The sequence below is a fragment of the Dipteris shenzhenensis genome, chromosome 24, assembly GCF_047967505.1.
Source record: "Dipteris shenzhenensis isolate YYH24624 ecotype China chromosome 24, Dip_SZ_1.0, whole genome shotgun sequence".
Lineage (NCBI taxonomy): Eukaryota > Viridiplantae > Streptophyta > Polypodiopsida > Gleicheniales > Dipteridaceae > Dipteris > Dipteris shenzhenensis.
This window is the reverse complement of record NC_141619.1, coordinates 29,098,686-29,119,361: the sequence shown is the minus strand read 5'-3', so window position 1 is coordinate 29,119,361 and position 20,676 is coordinate 29,098,686. Positions and strand designations below refer to the sequence as shown.

General features: G+C 47.0%; 1 protein-coding gene across 1 annotated transcript in view; it reads left to right on the top strand.

Moving 5' to 3' along the window:
* Positions 1-20,676, top strand: part of LOC147886459 (ABC transporter B family member 23, mitochondrial-like) — a 94,216-nt gene that overhangs the window by 20,310 nt on the left and 53,230 nt on the right. Inside the window, exon 2 of the mRNA XM_087395650.1 lies at positions 9,680-9,769. Within this exon, the coding sequence (XP_087251776.1) occupies positions 9,680-9,769 (90 nt within the window). The remainder of the gene's footprint in view (positions 1-9,679; positions 9,770-20,676) is intronic.

Below are 20,676 nucleotides of genomic sequence, written 5' to 3'. Positions count from 1 at the left end.
CAATCATGATGTGATTGTGTTGTTTGACTCAGCGTCAACACACAATGTAATCAACTCGAAGCTTATTAAGAGGCTCAAGTTGAAAACTAGTCCGTCTGACTATGCTTATACAGTCAGAATGGCGGACGGAAGTTCAACTGAAGTACGGGACCAAAGGGTTACCCAGTTGGAACTTCGAATTCATGACTATGTTGAGAAGCTAGACTTTGAATTGACCAAACTTGCTCACGCAGATATAGCCCTAGGCATGGCTTGGCATTTTCGGAAAAATCCGGCCATTGATTGGAAGAAGCATATTTACCAGTTCAAGATGAACAGGGTAGAATATGTTTTGCGAGGTGAGAAGGATTTACCTCGAGGACCACTGATTTCAGCCATGGAAATTCGGAGGACTCCGAAAGAGTTTTTGTGTCTGTGTATAGAGCATTGGTAGAGTCGATTGATAATGCATCGACTAGCACTGAGGCTACCCAAAATGGGAAGATGGCCGAGTTGGCTAAAGAGATATCAGAGAAGTTCTCTGAATGTTTTAGCGATGAACTACCTTATGGCTTACCTCCAGAGCGGAAAGTTCAGCATAAGATTGAACTGATCCCCGGGGCAGAACCTGTAAATAGGCTGTCCTATAGAATGAGCTTTACTAAAGAGGTGGAGGTGCGTAGACAATTGGAAGAATACCTCAAGTTGGGGCAGATTCAACCAAGTTTCTCACCTTTTGCTTCGCTAGTGATATTAACTAAGAAAAAGGATGATACGTTTCGCCTCTGTATAGATTACAGAGCATTGAATAATATCACTGTTAAGCACATGTATCCGATGGCTCGGATTGATGATTTGCTAGATGCATTACATGGAGCCGTGATTTTCAGCAAGATAGATCTTAAGTGTGGCTACCATCAGATCCGGATTAGGAGCCGAGGATGTGCATAAAACCGCTTTCAGAAGCAGGTTTGGTCATTATGAGTTTTTGGTAATGCCCTTTGGACTTACCAATGCTCCAGCGACATTCGTCATGCTTATGAACGATTTGCTACGTCCGTATATCGGAAAGTTCGTAGTACATTTTATTGACGATATCCTGATATTCAGTAAAAGTATTACGGAGCATCGTGAACACTTAAGAGTAGTGTTCAGTACTTTGAGGAAAGCCAGTCTTTATGTAAATAAAAAGAAAACTATACTATGTATGGTTAGGCTTGAATACTTAGGATTCATAATTACTCCACAGGGGGTAGAAATGGATCCGAAGAAAGTGGCTGCGATACTAACTTGGCCAATCCCTCAGAGTCTGACCACATTGCGATCATTCTTGGGATTTGTCCAGTTTTATAGAAGGCATATCAAAGGATATTCCGGAATAGTATCGCCATTGACTGATCTGACCTCAGATAAAGTACCTTTTATTTGGGGATAGAATCAACAAGAAAGTTTTAACACCATAAAACAAGCTGTGGTCACAGGACCGGGGGGTAGAAATGGATCCGAAGAAAGTGGCTACGATACTAACTTGGCCAATCCCTCAGAGTCTGACCGCGTTTCGATCATTCTTAGGATTTGTCTAGTTTTATAGAAGGCATATCAAAGGATATTCCGGAATAGTATCGCCATTGACTGATCTGACCTCTAGATAAAGTACCTTTTATTTGGGGACAGAATCAACAAGAAAATTTTAACACCATAAAACAAGCTGTGGTCACAGGACCGGTGTTAAAAATAGTTGATCCCCAGAAACCGTTGTTCCTGGAAACCGATGCAAGTGGCATTGCGGTAGGAGCAGTCCTCCTTCAAGAGGGAAGGCCAGTAGCCTTTGAAAGCAAGAAGCTTTCTCCCTCTCAAAGGAATTGGCCAACTCATGAATTGGAGTTGTATGCTGTTATCCATGCTTTGAAAACATGGAGGCATTATTTGTATGGTTCAGAGTTTTATGTGGATGTAGATCATGATACTCTGAAACATTTTTGTAAACAGCCTGACTTGAGGGGCCGCCAAGCTAGGTGGGCAGAGCTCATGCATGAGTTTAATCTAACGATTCGGTACCGAAGAGGAAAAGATAATAAGATTGCTGATGCGTTGTCTCGCATTATGCACAACCTGAGTTTCACGGTATTAGAGAGTGCTCTAATGACCGAGATTAGAGAAACTCAAAAGGTGGACGAGTTTGTCCAGAGCTTATGGCCCAAGGCTCATGTGTTAAAACCCGAGGAAAATGGAAAGGATGACCTGGCATCCAGAAAAGGCCAAACTTATGCAAGATATACCATAAGGGATGGTATGCTAGATAGAAATGGCAAGGTCGTAGTACCTAGTCAGAATGATCTCAGGCAGAGAGTCATTCGACAGTGCCATGATAGCCCGTGTGCGGGACATCCAGGAGTCGAGAAGACATACGATGTCGTAAAGCGAGATTTCTTTTGGCCAAAGATGAAAAGACATATTCATGAATATGTGACACGGTGTTTTTCGTGTCAGGTAAGCAAGGCCGAGCAGGTGAAGCCACCCGGACTTTTACAGCCCTTGGAAGTACCACTAAGTAAGTGGGAGAGCATTTCCATGGACTTTATTGTAGGGCTGCCTACGACACAAGGAGGGTATGATTCTATCCTTGTGGTGGTTGATCGTCTAACCAAGATGGCTTACTTCATTCTGACTAGAGAGTCTGTTAGTGCCCCGCAAGTGGTGGATTTATTCATTAGACATATATTTCATCTGCATGGATTGCCTAGATCCATAGTGTCAGACAAAGATGTCAGATTTACCGGTCATTTTTGGACAGCGGTATTTGAGACACTAAGGACTGAGTTGGGAATGAGTAGTGGGGATCATCCTGAGATGGATGGTCAGACGGAGAGAGTCAACCAGACTTTAGAGGATATGTTGAGAGCATATGTGTCATTGAGGCAACATACATGGGACAAGTGGTTGCCATCGTTGGAGTTTGCCTACAATGATAGAAAACATTCCTCTACAGGGTTCAGTCCGTTTGAGCTGAACTATGGTTATAGACCAGCAAATCGAACTATAGTTGGAGTACCTCAGAAAGTACCTAGTGCCGCGAACTTTGTAGTTCAGATGCGGGAGATGCTAGCACTTGCGAGAGCTAATATCCGCCAGGCTATGGATAGAGCCTAGGTGTATGCGGATGAAAACCGGTCTATAAGAGTATTTAAGGAAGGAGAAAAAGTTTTTCTCAGAGTTCCTTCGCACTCGAAGTCGTTGACTTCAGGAGAGTGTGCTAAGTTATCACCTCGATACTGTGGGCCGTGGTTAATTCTAAAAAGAATAGGCAAGGTAGCCTATAAATTAGAATTACCACAGGGGTGTAAGGTGCACCCAGTGTTTCATGTTTCTCGTTTAAAGAAATTTTTGCATATTGGTGACTCACTAATCGAAGGTGTGGTTTTGTTTTAGGAGATAGAGGATAATGCAAGACGCAAACCAGCAAGAATCCTGGACCGAGAAACAATGCAAATACGAAATCGGAAGATACCCACGGTGTTGGTTGCATGGCATGGTCAGCCTCTATCGGAAGCTACCTGGGAATCCGTATACCATTTACGGAGAGTATTCCTAGATTTCATCATCGAGGACGCTGATGCTTGAAGAGGGAAGGAATGTTATGCTCTAGCCGAGATAGCATGACCTCGGAAAGATCGGTGGGCATTTTCTCTTAGATGACCGACTTTTGTAATATTTAATGTGCTTAAATAAAATGGTTAAGAGAAGTAACTGCCAAGGTCCTAGGTGAGGGTGAAATGGCATTGACTAGGTGGTTTTGTGTGCTAAGGCCTGGTGCACCTAAATGTGCAATAATGCCAAGGGGCAAATGGTTTTAATGTGCCCCAAGAGAGGGGTAAATGGTGCACCAAGTGAAAAGGGCTAAAATGATGACATGTGGCAAGGGGAACCATCTAGGGAGTTGTGGGTCTTGTGGATAGGCATGGGAAAAAAACGAATGACGTATCTGTTGAAAACCTGCGATCCACGAGAGAAGGCTGGGAGGAAAAACTAGTGCCATCGCCCGTGATAGAAATTACGAGATAAGTGAATCAGTTTAGGAATGTGAAATGGGTCCTTCTTGGTGCACCTCCCCCATGCTCTCCTCATTTGGGGGCTCATAGATGGGGAGGTGACCTACATAACTCCAACATGATGTACCTTTCTTGACCACTTCCACCCATTATAGCATCTCTGCCTTCCCCTAGTTATTTACTGTGAGAATTCAGCATGTCTGTCGGCCATTCTTTTCATGATTTGCTCATGGTTCCCCTACATATCAGCCTGCATGGCTGCCATTTCCTTTCTTGGCCTGCATTTCCCCCTTGGTGCTGGACCTTTCAAGCTCCCGCTCAGCCTTCTCCTTTTCCCATTTTTCTCTCTTATGCTTCTCTGTCCAGCTCCTACTCAGCCTTCCCCTTTTCCCATTCTTCTCTCTTATGCTTCTTCATTTCAGCCAGGGCTTGGTCTACATGCGTCTTCTCACCCATTTCTAGGCTGTCAGTTTTTCCAATCAACTGCAAAGAGGGAGAGAATTAGAATTTATTATCATCCTCGAGGGGGCCAAAAATGAGAGAGAGAGAGAGAGAGAGAGATTAATGTCCTCGGGAGGCCTCGTGGGCCTATGGGACAAAGTATACCAAGAACAAAACTCATACAAGCCTCAGTGGGCTGAAGCAAAGGGCACGCTAGGTCCCTTGCTGAGTATTAAGCCAAGCTATGCTAAGTTAAAGAGCTCAAGAGGTCAAGCAAAATCAAATACAAACTGAAGCAAATTGAGAGCTGGGACTCAAAAGCTAAACCTTGACACCGTGGTGGTAAGCTGTGAATAATATCTCCGATTTGCGTCTGTCATGCTGTCTCATGCTCTGGCGGGGGATGTGGTCTCCTCGATCTCTGAACTCATTGAGCTAATGTTTAGAGTGCGTCTCTAGCTGTCTCCTTTGAGGAAAGCTGAGATAGGCCAGACCTCAATAGTGTGTGCTCTACATGCTATATGTGTGGGTCTCTGCGTCCTTGTCCTCATATCAGCTAGCTCCTCCTTCTCCACCCTGCTATGTCTTGGAGCTGACTCGAATGCATAGAAATCTGTGATGCGTCGCTGTGCTAGTCTGCCTCTGTATCCTGTGGCTGATCGCCTCCCGTTGCTCTTTGATCTGTTGCAATAGTGTCTCCCTATGTTGGTGCACCTCAATCAGGTAGAGCCCAATGTAGACCGGACTGAGGCCGGTCCCCTCACGGTAGAGACAATGGTATCGTCCTTGGATCTAATAGTAGGCAGGCACATAGAAAATACTCCTTTGTCTCAACCACCCCCAACGTGCATCGCATGCAGATCCACTACTCTCTGGGTATACCTACGGCTCGCCCCGCCTCAATCCTCAGCTGATGGGACGAGACTTGCATCTGTCCAATGACGATCCTCAACGCATGTGAGACCCCTGTGTCCTTGAGGTACGGGGGTCTCCTCCAATACTCTTAGGAAGTGGTCGCGATAGAATTGGATCTTGGTGGGGAATTCCTTGTCCCCTCCCCAAGTTTGAGATGTATGGAGCTGGAGGAGATCCTAGCCATATGATACGTTTTGTGGGATCAACTCAGGTGGCACGTCCATGCTATACTGAAAAGGGGGAAGCCTGTTCATTTGAATACCGTGCCTAGCAAGCCATGTGGATATGAGAGAGAGAGAATATAACGTCTTCGGGAGGCATCACGGGCCTATGAGACAAAATACAATCAAAATATTAACTCATACAAGCCACTATGGGCACGCTAGGGCCCTTGTTAAGTGCTACACTAAAAAATTCAACTCAAGAATTGGTATTTAAAACCCAAAATGTAGAAATCTAGAGATAGTAGATGATGATCAACTATCATCTAGATCTTCGTGCTATTATCCAACGGTCCATATCGAGGTTGACACCTCGACTCTATCGGTCCCCTCTAAAGACCTCTTGGGGCACGTACTCTCCCTCTGATTGACTCATATAGACTCATCATACCCTAAATCATGACTCATGGGATTTGCATCTCTAGAAGTCTCCTAATCATACGAGATTGTAGGACTATGTCAAAGTCCTTGCGAAAGTCTACAAAGTAAGCATAGACTTTCGGGATCGATGATGGCGCATAGAGAGAAGATGTGGTCTCAAGTAGAGTGTTGTCTCTGGAACCCAACCTCCCATTGCCTTTGTGCCTGTGTGTAGGTATTGACATCTCTCTCTAGTACTGACCCATAAATCTTGGCCAATGTGTGACCGATCATAAGAATGCAGTGGTTCCTAGTGTCCATGGGGTCTCCTAGTTTGTGTTTCGACACTACGGTGGTGGTAAGTAGGAGGGAAACACAACATGGTTGAACATCTGCACTAAGGTCGTGGACAGGACCTCTTGTCCGTGTGCAAATTGATCAATCTACAAACTGTTGTGGTCTTAAGCTCCTAGGTTATGGAGTCTAAGCAATGCAGCCTGAACGTTGAATGCGGTGAAGAAGGTGTATGTTGTGGGCTGGCAGCAGCGATGACATATGAGGTGGTGCATGGACTGGGACATCATAGAGCGATGTTGCTAATGTGTGCCAGATTACCGGATTTGTGATGGGCATAGATGGCTTTCCCTATGAGAGAAGCCTCTGTGCAATAGTGAAGTCGCCTCCTTGAAAAGAGTGGATCATGCGAGAGGAAATCCTGGCTCTTATGGCGTGAGATCCAGTGTGCCTTGAACATTGTCAATTTTCCCAAAGCTTGCTCGCATATGAGGTGAGATCTCATCTCTCAGCACTCAGCATCAAACCATGACTTTTGGGGGCATCTTCCCAATTGGGGGCTGCTACGGACCGAGTCGTGGGAAATGATATGGTGGCATCTTGAACCACTGCTACAAGAGTGTCTGAGGCATGGGCGAGGTCTGAGGGATGCGTCAATTTTACGAGCAAAAACCTATGAGCAGGTTTATCCGAGCATGTTTTTCAAGAGATTTTTAAAAATGTTTTTCTTTAGGAAACATGGTTTTTATACTTTTATTTTCACTAGAACTAGATCCCTTTATCATAAAAATATACAGACTAGTCACTCATTCATTTTTACACAACATAATTTTCTTATTTAGAGACATCCCTTTGTACCCCTGTTATTACCTTAAAAAAGTGTTGATTCCTTTAAGAAACATTCCTCATAATCACTCTCAATGTAATAATACTATGCATATATAATTACTTATTAACACATTTATATCATATGGCAATATCTTTTTAGTGTTTTTATAGCATATTTATGGACATGTTTCTAAAGAAGTTTAAATGACTATAAATAAGTATTAACTTGGGCTTATATATCACTCTCATAAAATACATGTAATATTTAATACTATATATGAAATAATTTCCAAAATATAACTCCATAGATGTGCTCAAATAGGGTGTTCCGATCAATTTGAGTGGTTGAATGACTATATTTGGACATTGGATATGAAAGTTATGTCACTTTTAAAAGTGCTGTCCAAGGTAGTTTCGCCAGCGAAACTACCTTGGGAGACTTGCTTCAAAGGGGTTTCGCTGGCGAAACTACCTGGATGGCTTTCTTCAATGAGTTTTCTTTAAAGAAACTCTTTCATGAAGATAGGTTGAGAGAGGGTTTTCAATGTCACCCCCTATTAAGTAAAAGTTGTAAGAAGGATCATAAGGGAATTTTCATAGAGAAGTCTACTCTACATGTGGGTTTCTTCAAAAGCCATCCCATTATGCTCTCACCATTCCTACAGATTCACCTAAAGATTTTTGTATAAAATAGGCATTGCTATAATACTTTGCATATTTCTAAGTGAAACTATGTTTTCTTCTGATCGATTTTTGCCATATTTATGCATAGTTAGAAGCTTTTTTTTTCCTTCGCTCGGACGCTCGGAAGATTTCGCTCAGAAAATGCTCGTCCCCAGGTCTGAGGACGGTAGCTCATGAGACATGTGGCTCACATAGAGCAGTTGAGATGCTGAATGCCAGCTAGAAATGATAAGCACCAACTGGGCAAGGGACAAACTATAAATTCATGCACTCATGACACAAAGGTTGGGGAACCCATTAGATAGTCCACTGTAGTTGTCCCTCCTCCATGTGGGAAATAAGTGAGCCCTCTAGATGATGCCATCTCTGAAGATTGTTATATATGACTAAATCGTGTACTACTCCCATCTCCAGTAAATGTCGCCCCATCTCCAATTATATGTGGTGCATTCTCTGAGTGCCTCACTATCCCAAGCTCTGTTGGATCCATCTTTGGTACTTTGAGGGGGTCTGATCCAAAGTCTAGTAAGCCCACTTGTCTGCTCCCCGTACGTGCATTGAAGTCACCTAGAAGGAGGGTCTCCCTTGTCTAGAGAACTTCATGTCATGTGCATAGGATGATGTATCTGGGGGGAAGTAGCACACTGCAATGAAAGTTGGCCGTGCGTCAAGAGTGCACTCGTATCCACATGTGTTGTGCATGCTTCTCCTTCCACATCACAGATATGAGCGATCTTAGATGTGATCTTAAAGAACTGCTACACTCACAAAGCCTTGTGTCCCATCGTATCTCCTCATCTCCTTTTTGTCAGCCGCTGTCTTCTAGGTGTATCGTGTCATTGTGAGTAGCCCTCTCTGTGGACTCTCATGTGTCTTAGTGTAGAAGACAACATATCCATCAGTTAAGTCTTTGAGAACCCCCTTAGATCAAACCAACAGTACCACACAACCATGCTCTATCTGCTTTGTATCCCCATCCCGTGGGCCCAACATTGTCATGTGCTGGCTGTATCTCTCTCTTCTCTTTCTCCTTTTTCTCGTATAATTACCTTACCATCTCTGTAGGCAGCCCATTTCCCTTCCTGCTTCCATGACTCAAACCATCCCCTCCCTCCAATGCTCTTGATGCAGGAGCATGAGGTCATCATCGAAGTATGTCCTGGTCCCCTTTAGTGTTGTCCTCATAGTCATGAAGGTGGATATGGTCATTGCTGTTCAGAATCGCACTACCATTGGCCTTGTTGGTGCATCGGCCTTACCCACTCTTCAAGCTGCCTCAAAATTGAGATTGGCACCCATGGCCTTGTTTTTCTGTCACTTATCCTCCTCTAGGGCATCATATATGAACTCTTTCTTTGGGGCTGATGTACCCTTCTTGACTACCTCTTTCCATTCTAACATCTCTTCCTTCCCTCTAGTTATCTGTTCAGAGAATTCAGCATGCTTCCACTTGCATAGCAGTCTGCATGGCAGCCATTTCCATCTTGATCTTTTCTTTTTTTAATTTAAGCTCTTCCATTGCCTTGCATGCCAATTCCGGTGCTACCTTCATTTCTTCCATTTGTTTATGTGTCTTCTTAATCATCTCAGCCCGTGTGGTTGCCTCATTTGCCTTTTTCTTCTCTTGCTCCTGGAGAATGTTCATCTACTCTTGAAGTGTATTTAGCTCATCACTGAAGGGCGGCTGAATCTCTCCTTCTTTGAGGCATGCATCCTATGCATAAGGTCATCAATATCCTTCTTCTCCATAAGTTTCTTTTCTAGGTGCTCAATGTCCATATCCTTCATTTTGCATACTTCTCTCATGGTGGTCAGGCATCTTTTGATATAGAGGTCGCCTATGAGAGAGAGAGAGAGAGAGAGAGAGAGAGAGAGAGGCTAAATGGGTGAAATTGATCTATTTATCAGGTCTTACCTTATATTTGGAAGTTGGCAGCAGGGGAGCCAACATTGGGATGGCGTTTATTTGTTGCCCTTCTACTTCTCATTGGAGGGAAGGTTTGGATATCATTGTTTCTTATATGAAGATCTGTAAAGTGCGTTTTTGGTTTTCCATTTTGTATTGTGTAATATACAAAAATGAGAAAACAACGTCACTTGTTGTTTATCCCTCCCCCAAAAAAGTCGCCATTTATTGTTTTTAAGCCATTTTAAGCAGGGTAATTTTTTTTGGGGGTCGGAATTGCTCAATTTTCAAGCAGGATGTCAAAACTCTAATGCAAACAGACTGAAACCATAGCTACAAACATTTCTTGGTTGCACAAATATCAGTCATATACCCCATACAATCCTAAGGAGCTAAAAATGGCCTAAGCAAACTGGGAGAAGGTTCCAATGACAGTCAAACCTGCATTGCTTAAAGAGGGGAAGACAGCCGTGTCCACAAGGAGGCCTTTTGTTGATCCTATGCCACTTGTCGATCACAAATCCTATTTAATGTGGATAAGATTAGACAAGACGGATTAAAAATATTGGAAGCTAAGATATGACAATGTTGGGGGACACAGCACCACCTAATTTTCCAATATGCCAAGCTATCTATAGGGTACCTATCTATAGGGTAGGATCAAGCTTCCAAATGGTGTTTACTCCCACCAGGGATACATGTATTACCCAAAATAAGACGGGCTTTGTTCTAAAAATTTTATGATCACGAAAAGTTCCTTCCATAATGGTTCATTCAAGCCCAACCATGAAATGTACAGCTCGCAAGAGCTTGACTCTAGCAATGTGCAAGATGGAGGACAAAGAAATTGAAGTGCTTCAAGTAGCACACCTAGACAATGCCACATGTTTTGCGTCAGGAACCAGCACGGTGGTTGTAGTAGAATAGTATGTTACTAAGATGCAAGTCTGAGTGCATCGAACCACCAAAGTGCAACCTTGCTACTTTTGTTACTGCGTTGTGTATGATGTGGTACATATTTTGACAGAAGGCATTGATGTTAGCAATATGTTCCTCAGTGACGTCATCTTGGATTTCATCAGTTCCTATGGCCATGAGATCTAACTGTCCCCTCTGGACTTACTAGGGGTAGCCACACAATATCATCATTCTACCCATCATATCTAGCCCTCCCTTGATTTACCAGGTTTGATTATATCAAATTTAATGTCATGGATTGTTTGTTTGACAATTGTTGAAGCTTCACAATTCGTAAAATTGTTTATTGATGCCAATTTTTTGGGGCTGATTATGGAAATTTGTTATGTTGCTAGAACACTGCTTCAGGGAAATATTCTTATTTGTGGACTATACTTTGTTAGAGAATTTCGAACACCATGTCTAGAACAAAGGCCCTCAAAGAGTCGGTTGATTTAACATAGCTATTTATTTCTCAATGTGTACAACGGCTGATTGTTGCTAAAAAGTGGAGTGGTTCTTGTAGTAGTAGTATGCATTAGACCACATGCAAGGGAAAACAAAAATACTGTAATTTTGTAGTCTGCATTTTGACTCCAACATCTGTCAGTGACATGCTAACATAATATAGAATATTTGAAGCATTACTTCAAGAGCACCCCACACAACTCTGAGGTGCAGTCTTCTCATGTACACTTCAAATCAGCATTGCTGTGACCCTGCAGCTTTGTGGATTTTATCAAATTATTGTTGTCATGTCTTCAGTGTTGACATGTTCCTGGAGTCTACCCAAACCAGGTTTTCAGCCTTTAGATAGGATTGAGCAGACTTTTTTGGTTGGTAGAGACGCAAGTAAGCCCTTTGATATCTCCAGATTACTGAGACAGAACTGCAGTCTAGCTCCATCTCTGAAGGATTCTTTCTCCACACGAGGAGCCTAGGTATGCTTGGTTTTCTCTCCCTATATACCCAATGAGGAGCTTCTTGAGTGAGATTTGTATCATCTTGTTTCGCTTAAACATCAATGGAACAAATGCTGGGGGTTTTAACGAGAGGGAAGAGGGTACGCCCATTTGGTGGCAGGAGGATCTCTTTACTTGGATTTCTAAAGGCTTTACCTGTAGATACGTAGGTTTGAAGACTAGAGTAGTGCTTTGCTGTCACACAAAGCACTGCTCTTGATTTTGGTCCTACTTGCTCCTATCATCTACGTGGTATGTTGCTGAATGTATGATTGTTGACATAGACAATCCATCAGCTCTTGGACAAATGTAATGACATTGAGAAAATTCAAAAAATGTTTCTGAGGAGATACATGGGGATTAAGCTCACAACTCCTTACTATGTTCTTTTGTTGGAAATAGGGAATAGGCCACTGGAATTGGCTGCTTTGGCAAGAGTATACCGATATGTCACCAATGTAAGGGAGATGTCTGGTGACAGACTACCTAAGATAGCATGGGAGATTGGAGCTAGATTCAGATGATGGTCAAAAGCAAGACACACATGGTTTCAAAGATGGGAGACTGAGTGGATGCTGGGCTTACATCCTGAAGGAATGAAGATGAAAATCATTGGTCTCTATCTACAGGATACTGTACACAGGCAATGGAACGTGGCCCTCAAATAGTGAAGTTTGAGTATTTTGTGCACACATCAGTCCCTGGTGTTGGCAAACTTACATAGAGGGGCGAGTACAGCTGCATGTACAGACACCAATCTCACCTCAGGTGTATGTTAGACAAAGGTACAAACACATCTTATGTAGATACACCTGTTAGACCAACTCCATATCCCTCTAGCTGTGGCAGCACTTAATACTTTCTTTGCACCGGTTCACCCATTGGGATCAGCTTCTTAGCTAGAGTCCTACCGCATAGGCACATGACTCAAGTGTATTGGTAGACCATTACAACAAACTTGGGTACTTGTACTTTTCATGATTTTGGTTTTGCTTTGTACTCATGATCCCATAGACCATATTTTGGTCTCCAACGGACGATAATAGAATCTCTCTCGAAGGCATTCTCTTGGAACGTTCAACTTTCAGAGCTAAGGAGCTGCTGCCGCTGCTCTCTGGCTACCCCTCTGCCCCACCCCTTCTGCCCCCTCCGCAGCCCCATCGCCTCCCCTCCACACTCCGCCTTACCTGCCTCCCCCTCCGTCAGCTCCGCCCCCCACCATCTCGACTCCCCCCTGTCATCTCCGCCCCTCAGCCTCCTTGGCCCCTTCCGCCTTCTGCTCCGCTCCCTCCTCCTTTCCTTCGTTGGCTCTCCTCCCCCGCCTCCTCTCCGCTCCTTCACCATCTCCTCCGCTCCCTCCTTCTCTCCTCCCTCCTCTCCTTCGCCATCTCCTCCGCTCCCTCCTCTTCCGCCGCCCCGCCACTTCTTCCACCTCCTCACCTTCTCATCCCCTCCTCTTCCGCCTTCCATCATCCCCCCCTGCGCCTTTCTTGCCTCCCCTCCCGCCCTCTCCACCTCTCCCCTGTCTCTTTGCCTTTTCTCCCCCGTCCCCCGCCTCCCCTCTTCTTCCTTCACCCAGCCGGTTCTCGTCCGCCCTCCGCCTCACCTTGTCTTTGCTACATTGCTTTTTAAAATAGCTTGGAGGGATTTAGATCAAACATCTTGTTGCTCATCCCAATCGATGGGTTTTGTCAGATTAGTTGAAGGTATCAAGGAATTGGGAGAATACTTCTTACTTTTGATCTTATAACTACAAAGGAATCTTCATCCTTGCTTGAGTGATTATATTAATTTTTTGCTCCTATAGTATAGGAAGTGTCATCATGGAGGACTTGACTAATAGGATGATGTATGAATCGAGCTATAAAGTAATTGGCACACATAGATGTTGGTATGATATAACATACAACAATATCATCTAAATGGGATATACATGCTATATAATAGAGTTGTTACCAACCTTTACCAAGCCTACTCAATTGGTGTCAATTTTTTTACAATGGATCACATTACATGTCTTAATAAACTTACAGAGGAAGAGTGGATTGAAGTGGAAACTGCATTCTTTAATTTGATACACATCCCCCCTATAATTAAGATCCTCCCCACTTCTATCCCCAACTAACCCTCTTGATGCCCCTTCCCTACCATATCCATCATCTCCTTCACCTCCTAATGATTCCACTAACACACTGAGCACTTCATAATAGCCACCCCACACCACTTGCACCAGTACCACACCTAGAGAAGCCATTGACAAAGTTGCTATCAAGAGCTGCTCCTCAAAGACCTAGATGTGAAGCCCTTGAGGATGATGAGGATAATTACCATCTATGGGAGAGGGGTATTCCTCATCCAGCTGAGCCCCCCCGACACTGCCTCGACACTCGTGGAGCAGAGCCCCATCCTCCTTGGCTCGCATCTAGTGTACCTCTTTCCTTGGTACCATGGATTTACAATGGAGGACATGGACACGACACACTATGTTCCCCGTTTTTCGGTTACGCTCCGCTTCCCAGGACTCCCCAAGGAGTATCGAGCCATCCTCCCCTCCATTGATCGGGCATTTGGCATCGTGATGAGTCTCCGTCAGAGGCGGCTGTCTCAGCTGCTGCAGATGACGGGATCCCTAGGATCAGACTGGTGGTTGAGAGGCCAGAGTCCCTCCTAGAGTTGATCCTCCTAGAGACCCTCGAAGGAGGCACACTTTGCCAGCGAGTGGAGATTTCTGGGTTACCAGGCCAGTGTCTTCGTTGCAGACAGATGGGTCACCTAGCCAGAAATTGCCCTCGCAGCCAAGGCCGAGCCCCTCCTCCCCCACCCCTGCAGAGCAGACAGAGTCAGCAGGCCAGAGCCCAGCACCCCCCCAGACAGGAGCAACAGGAGTCTCAGACCCCCTAGGTGACCCCCTCAGAAGGGGACTAGACCCAGGTTAAAAAGAAAAAGAAACCAAGCATATAGGCCCGCAAGCATCGCAGTAGCGGGCTAGACACAGAGAGAGAGACAGGGCTTTTCGAGAGGCACCTGAGGAGCAGCAGCAGTAGCAACAGGAGCCCTTACATGGAGATCCACCTCCCCCAGTGGAAGGGGCCACTGCCCCAATAGAGGATCCTCCCGTTATGGAGGTTCAGTGCCCGCACCCACCCTTGCATCAGCAGCGAGTCCCAAGAGCTCCTGATGCGGTGGAAGCTTCGGACGTTAGCCCATCAGGGGTTGAGGAGGAGTGAGTCGAGAGCCCCGGCGAGCCTGATTAGCAAGGGGGGCCTATGGCTGCCCCTACTCCCCCCCGCCCCCCTCCCCCTCTAGATCCTGCTCCCTCTCCACTACCCCCCCTTCCTCCTGGTTTCCCCCACCCCCCTCCCCTCACCCCTCCTCCCACCCCTTCCCTGCCTTGACACTCCTGCCAGAAGGCAAGGGTAAGACGATCAGTCCGGGAAGAAGCCAAAGGGAAGGGGCCCTCTCGCGGTCAGCAGCAACCAATGGTCAGCCTGGGCGTCCCTTATCGCGGGACTTCTGGAGATTGGGACCTTGAAACTATTTGGAGATTCTGAACTCTTACCCTTTACCCTTTGAGGTAACACTAGTGGTCTTGTAGCCCCGGAAAGGGGGTTCGATCAGCGTAGTGGGCTCCTAGACACACCCAATTTGCAGATTTCAGTTCGCATCCACAGGGTCGGAGAAGTGGTCCCCAGTGGTGTTTGATGCTATTATGGGAGATCAGATTTCACGCATGATGGACGAGTGGATGGGGCCACAGGGATTGGACCTTTGGCACGTCCATGGTGCGGAGGTGAGTTTTCAGCTGAGCTTCATGTGAGAGGAGCCGATGTGTGGTTTGGCGGTAGGAGTTATCAGATTGCCACTTGAGGCAAAGGTTGATCAGGCATACTACTGGCCACTCCAGATGTGTGCGGAGTTGTTTGGGGTGGAAGTCTCCTTCATGATGAAGTGGGCATGGAAGACTGGTATTGAGCCAGTGTCCACTTTAGTACGTCGTTGTATAGACACGGACTACTCGCCCTCCAAACCCCCAGCAAAGTCACATAAGACAATATTTCTTAAACAGGCACTCACTCACAGGAGAGCCTTGTTTTCTTCATCCCCGTCCTCATGAGCTGGACCATAGTGAGTTAGAATGTGCACGGGCTCCACGACCATGCTCGTAGTCAACCGCAGTACCTGATCCTTTGGCAGGAGTTGCAGAGGGCAGTGGTAGGGCGGACAATGGACTTTAGGAGCACATGTTCTCAGCATCAGACATCAGACGGTGACACCACCTCCTCCTAGGTAGAGGTCCGGAGGTGTGGTCCCCTACAGTCGGACAGAGCGGAGGGGACTGCATCTCGATCTCATAGACAGTGGTTCCTGAGGTCTATGATCATGGTGAGCTTATCCCAAGATGGGCAGTTTGGATGTGAGTTAGGATGGTAGAGTCCAGAATTGGGATGCTGAACGTGTATGCCCCAGCGTGCAGACAACACCGTCTGGCTTTTTGGAGGAGGCTTTCAGAGTGTCTTCCGCATGTAGATTCCTGGATTGTTGGAGGGGACTTTGACAACCTGGAGTTTGGGGAGGACAAGCAAGACGGCACCTCCTTCTCTGAGATGCCAGCAGCAGAGCGGAGCACCTTGGAGCAGTTCATTTTCATGATCAGTGGCAGAGACCCGTGGCGTGAGCCAGATTTCAGCAGGATACCTAGCAGCCTCCTCTTCTCTTTCAGACAGCCTCCTCTTCTCTTTTGGATAGAGGAGACAAGATGGACTGCTTGAGAGGCTAGACCGCTTCTACGTTGGGGACTGGGCACTACACAAAGGCTGCTCTACTTGGATTCTGGCAGGTACCACGATGTTAGATCACTCACCATAGTATTCACTTAGAGCAGCCCCGCAAGGTTCTCTTCCAAAAGGGGGAGAGGAGCAGTGAGGAGTTGTAGGCTTATGCCCTTAGGGTTCTTCATAAGCGCGAGCGGGCATTGAGGAGAGACCTCGCCTCCATAGAGCGGCTTAGGGAGCAGGACTCAAGATCTCAGTGGCTTAGGGACAGGTTTGAGAGCGCTTGCCTTGAGCTTCAGGACACGGAGATTCGGCGGGCTGAGTTCTCCTATCACTCTTCTCGGGCCCGATGGGTACAACAGGGGGACATGATGACGAAGCAGTTTTTTCAGACCATTGGGCCGCGACGATCGGTAGGCATGCAGCCGCAGCATCTCCGAGATCCGCAGGGCATCATGCACATTGACCCGCAAGAGATTTTAGACCTAACCACAGGTTTTTACAGCCAGCTCTTTCAGACAGAGAGGATGACTGCAGCTGGTCTTGTGGCCCGGAAGGTAGTTTGGGATCACGTTCTGAGAGTAGTCTCACAAGATTTGTGCAGCAGTCTAGAGGAGCCTTTCATGAATGAGGAGCTCTAGGAAGCCCTCAAGGCTCTCCCGACCTAGAAGTGTCCTGGCAAGGATGGCTTGACTCCGGCCTTCTTTGGAACTTCTGGGAGATCATCTCCACCCCTTTCCAACTAGCTTGCCAGGAGATTTTTGACACATGCTCCATCCCTCAGTCCCTAAGCAAGGGTGGATTTGTTTGATCCCGAAAGGGGGAGATAGGTCAGACATCTGGCAGTGGAGACCGATCACCTTGCTTGACATCACATACAAGATCCTCGCCAAGGTATTGAGTTTGCGGTTACGGCCTCATCTTATTGACATCATTCATGACACAGACCGGGTTCATCCAAGAGCGCAGCATCCTGGACAACATTTTCACGTTCGGGGAGGCAGTGGATTGGTCCAGGGAGGAGTCACAGTGGTTGGCCATCCTCCTCTTGGATTTTGAGAAGGCCTACGACGCGGTCCTTTCTGGAGGGTACTATGCAGAGATTGGGTTTCTTAGACAGATGGGTCAGAGGAGTTCCTGCGCTTTATGCGGGGAGCTCTAGCCAGATGCTTATTGGAGGACACACGGGGGAGGCCTTTCCTCTTTATTGCTCAGTTCGCCTCTAGGGCTGCCCCCTCGCTCCCTTCCTCTTCTTGTTTGTGGCGGAGGCTCTGGGCTACTACTTGAGATCATAGGTGGCAAGTCTCACAGGGTTGAGGCTCCCAATCAAGCAGGAGAAGGAGCTGCCTGACTCTGAGTTTGCAAATGACACGGCCTTGTATGTAGAGGGCACCACAACGAGTTTGGAGAGAGTCAGGGGAGCCCTGGCTATGCCTCGGGTGTGCGGATCAACTGGACAAAGTCCATAGGTTTCTTCATAGACTCTGAGGAGACACAGGAGATCTATGAGTGGGGGAGCGACTTTGGCTTTAGATGGATACCGCGGGGCTAGACAGCGAGATATCTCGGATGCCAGGTCGGTATTGACATTACAGCAGAGTAGCAAATAGCTTGAGAGTGTACGGCACAAGCTTCTCTACTGAAGCTTGGCCAAACTCTCCATAGCAGGTCATGCCTTAGTGGCAAACCAGGTCCTTCTTGCCACGGCTTGGTATATCGCCTCTGTTGGTGTTTTCACAGAGGGTGCATTGGGCAGCTCTGATGATTGTTCGGAACTTTCTATGGGCAAGTTCGGACGGCACGCAGAATACTAGAGCCCGGGTCGCTTGGCAGACGGTGATCATGCCGCAGGCACTGGGAGGCTTGGGTATCATTGATCCGGAGATGCAGAGCAGAGCCCTCTTGGGAAAGTTGGTTGTTCGCGGCCTCACTCTAGGTGCAGAGCCTTGGAAGCTCCTCTTACAGTGAGGGCTTCTTAAGAAGACCCCACGCACTTGGGGGCAATGGCAGCTTTCACACAAATGGATCTTCTCAGAGGCTCCCCTTACAGGGAAGGGTGTCCCCTTGCTGAGGAGCCTCCATAGGGTTTGGCAGAGATTAGCAAGGGGCCTCATTCGTGCTCAGCCCAGATGCAGAGAGGAGTTCGAGCGTTAGCCCCTTGTTTGGCACCCTGAGATCCGGGATCAGGAAGGGTGTATGCTCGGACAACGGACTCACATTGGTTGGGCACAGTGGGATAGTGGACCAGCCAATTCCTTTGGCAGAGGGAGAAGATTACCCATGGAGGCAGTGGAGGCAGAGGCGAGGCTTAGCGCCGTAGTGCATCTGCGAGGGGCAGGGCAGAGGATGAGAGAGATTGACCTAGCCATCCTTGAGTCCTAGAGGAAGGGACTTAGTGCGTGGATGGACATCAGATGGTTGGGCCAGTTTTCTAGGACTGGTGTCCCCTTGAGGATGATGATGTAGTGAGGCAGCACGCAACCGTTTTTTTTTCGTTTAGGACCTGGAGGCCTACTCCAAGCGCTCACTAAGAGAGACCCAAAGATGGATGGGAGTCTTGATGGGATTCACTACAGATGATCAGAGTGGTGGGACGTTTGGGGAAGGAGTGGCACATTGACCCTCCTAGTATTTCAAAGCAAGATGCCCCCAGATGGATTTCAGAGCAAGATGCCCCCAGAGTGGCACATCTGGGGGGCATTCTGCTCTGAAATACCAGGAGGGGGCACATCCTGATCAGAGTGGTGGGACGTTTGGGAAAGGAGTGGCACATTGACCCTCCTAGTATTTCAGAGCAGGATGTCCCTAGATGGCGCCTCTGGCTTTGGGAGGGTAGGCCCTTGCACGAGGTCCAATGGGATCCAGGAGAGTGGTTCTAGCCCTCCAAGGGCGGCCCCACTGAGCAGGTGGATGAGGTGACCTTCTTTTCCTACACCACACGGATTGGCAAGAGGCTTCACATGGACTCTTCGATGTGGACTCCTTTCAGGGATAGGCATTGGGTGTCCCAAAGAGTGCCTTGGGACGTCCGTTCCAGGTTTTAGACGCGGTTATGGTCTAGTTTGTGACCAAGGAAGATATACTACTTCTTTTGGCTGGCTGCCCATGGAGGCTTGCCCATCGGCCTGTGGTTGGAGCAAATGCGGGTGGAGGGGCAGTGTCATTGTTGCTCTATTGGTTTTTTGGAGACGATCCTGCACTGCCTCTGGAGTTGCCGTAGCGCTGCGAGGATCTGGATGGGAGCCCTCAGGATCATGACCTGTATGCGGAGTCTTTAGAGAGACTACACTTGGGGGATGGTGGCCTGGTTGACTGAGGGAGGATAGGCATTCTAGATTGATGAGATCTCCCCAGCTTACTGGATATAGGGTCAGAGCATTCAGAGGATTGAGCTCCATGAGGTGGTCCCTCATGATAGCCTGATTCCTCCTTTTCCTCCGGAGGACAGCGTATGGGAGGTAGTAGCCAGTATCATTGCATGGAACATTTGGGTTGCTCGCTGTAGTCTGGTGATGGGTGAGAATCCGGTTCCACCCTCGGCTACCCTGGTCACCATCTAGCAAGATATCATCTACACCCTCCGCTCCACTTGGGAGCGTGGGACCTCAGGCTCCAGGGCGACTGTCGCGAGGCGTGCTCGTTTCTGCAAGGCTTGGTCTGCAGGTGTTTTTACATTTTGACTCCGCGAGGGATTTGCTGGTTGTATATTCCCCCCCCCCTAACTGTTAGCCCTAGTACCAGAGATCCCCTAGGCAGTGAACTGGGTCTCTCTGGAACAGGCCGGTTTTTCTTTCAGGCTTTTCCCGGTTTTTCCCATACTCAGCACCTTCGGGGCTGCTTTTTGTATGAAGTTTTCAAGCATTAATAGAAGGTTCTTTTCTTTGAAAAAAAAAAGAAAAAATAATCTTGCATGGGACCGCACTTGGAGAAGCAAGAGTTGTGGGTTCAAAGATCTATGAACAATGATGTCTCCAACTAATTTGTCTCTCCCTCTTTATCACACACACACACACACACACAGAGAGAAAGAGCGGCTGCTAGGAGGACACGACATGCATAGATAGCTGCCAAGAGGTGCACTTGTCAGGCATAGAGCAGCTGCTAGGAGGACAAGACAGAGTACTATTCCTTCAGACACACTTCTAGGACCCTTCGACAAATGGATGGCTTTTTGATATACTTATGAGACTGACAACCGTGTATGCAACACCCTTCTGGGGGAGTGACCTATTGACAACCGATTGGTGGAGATCGAGATGCTACAAGCCCTCAGTCCCTCATCAAATCATACAGGCAGAGTTTGCTATG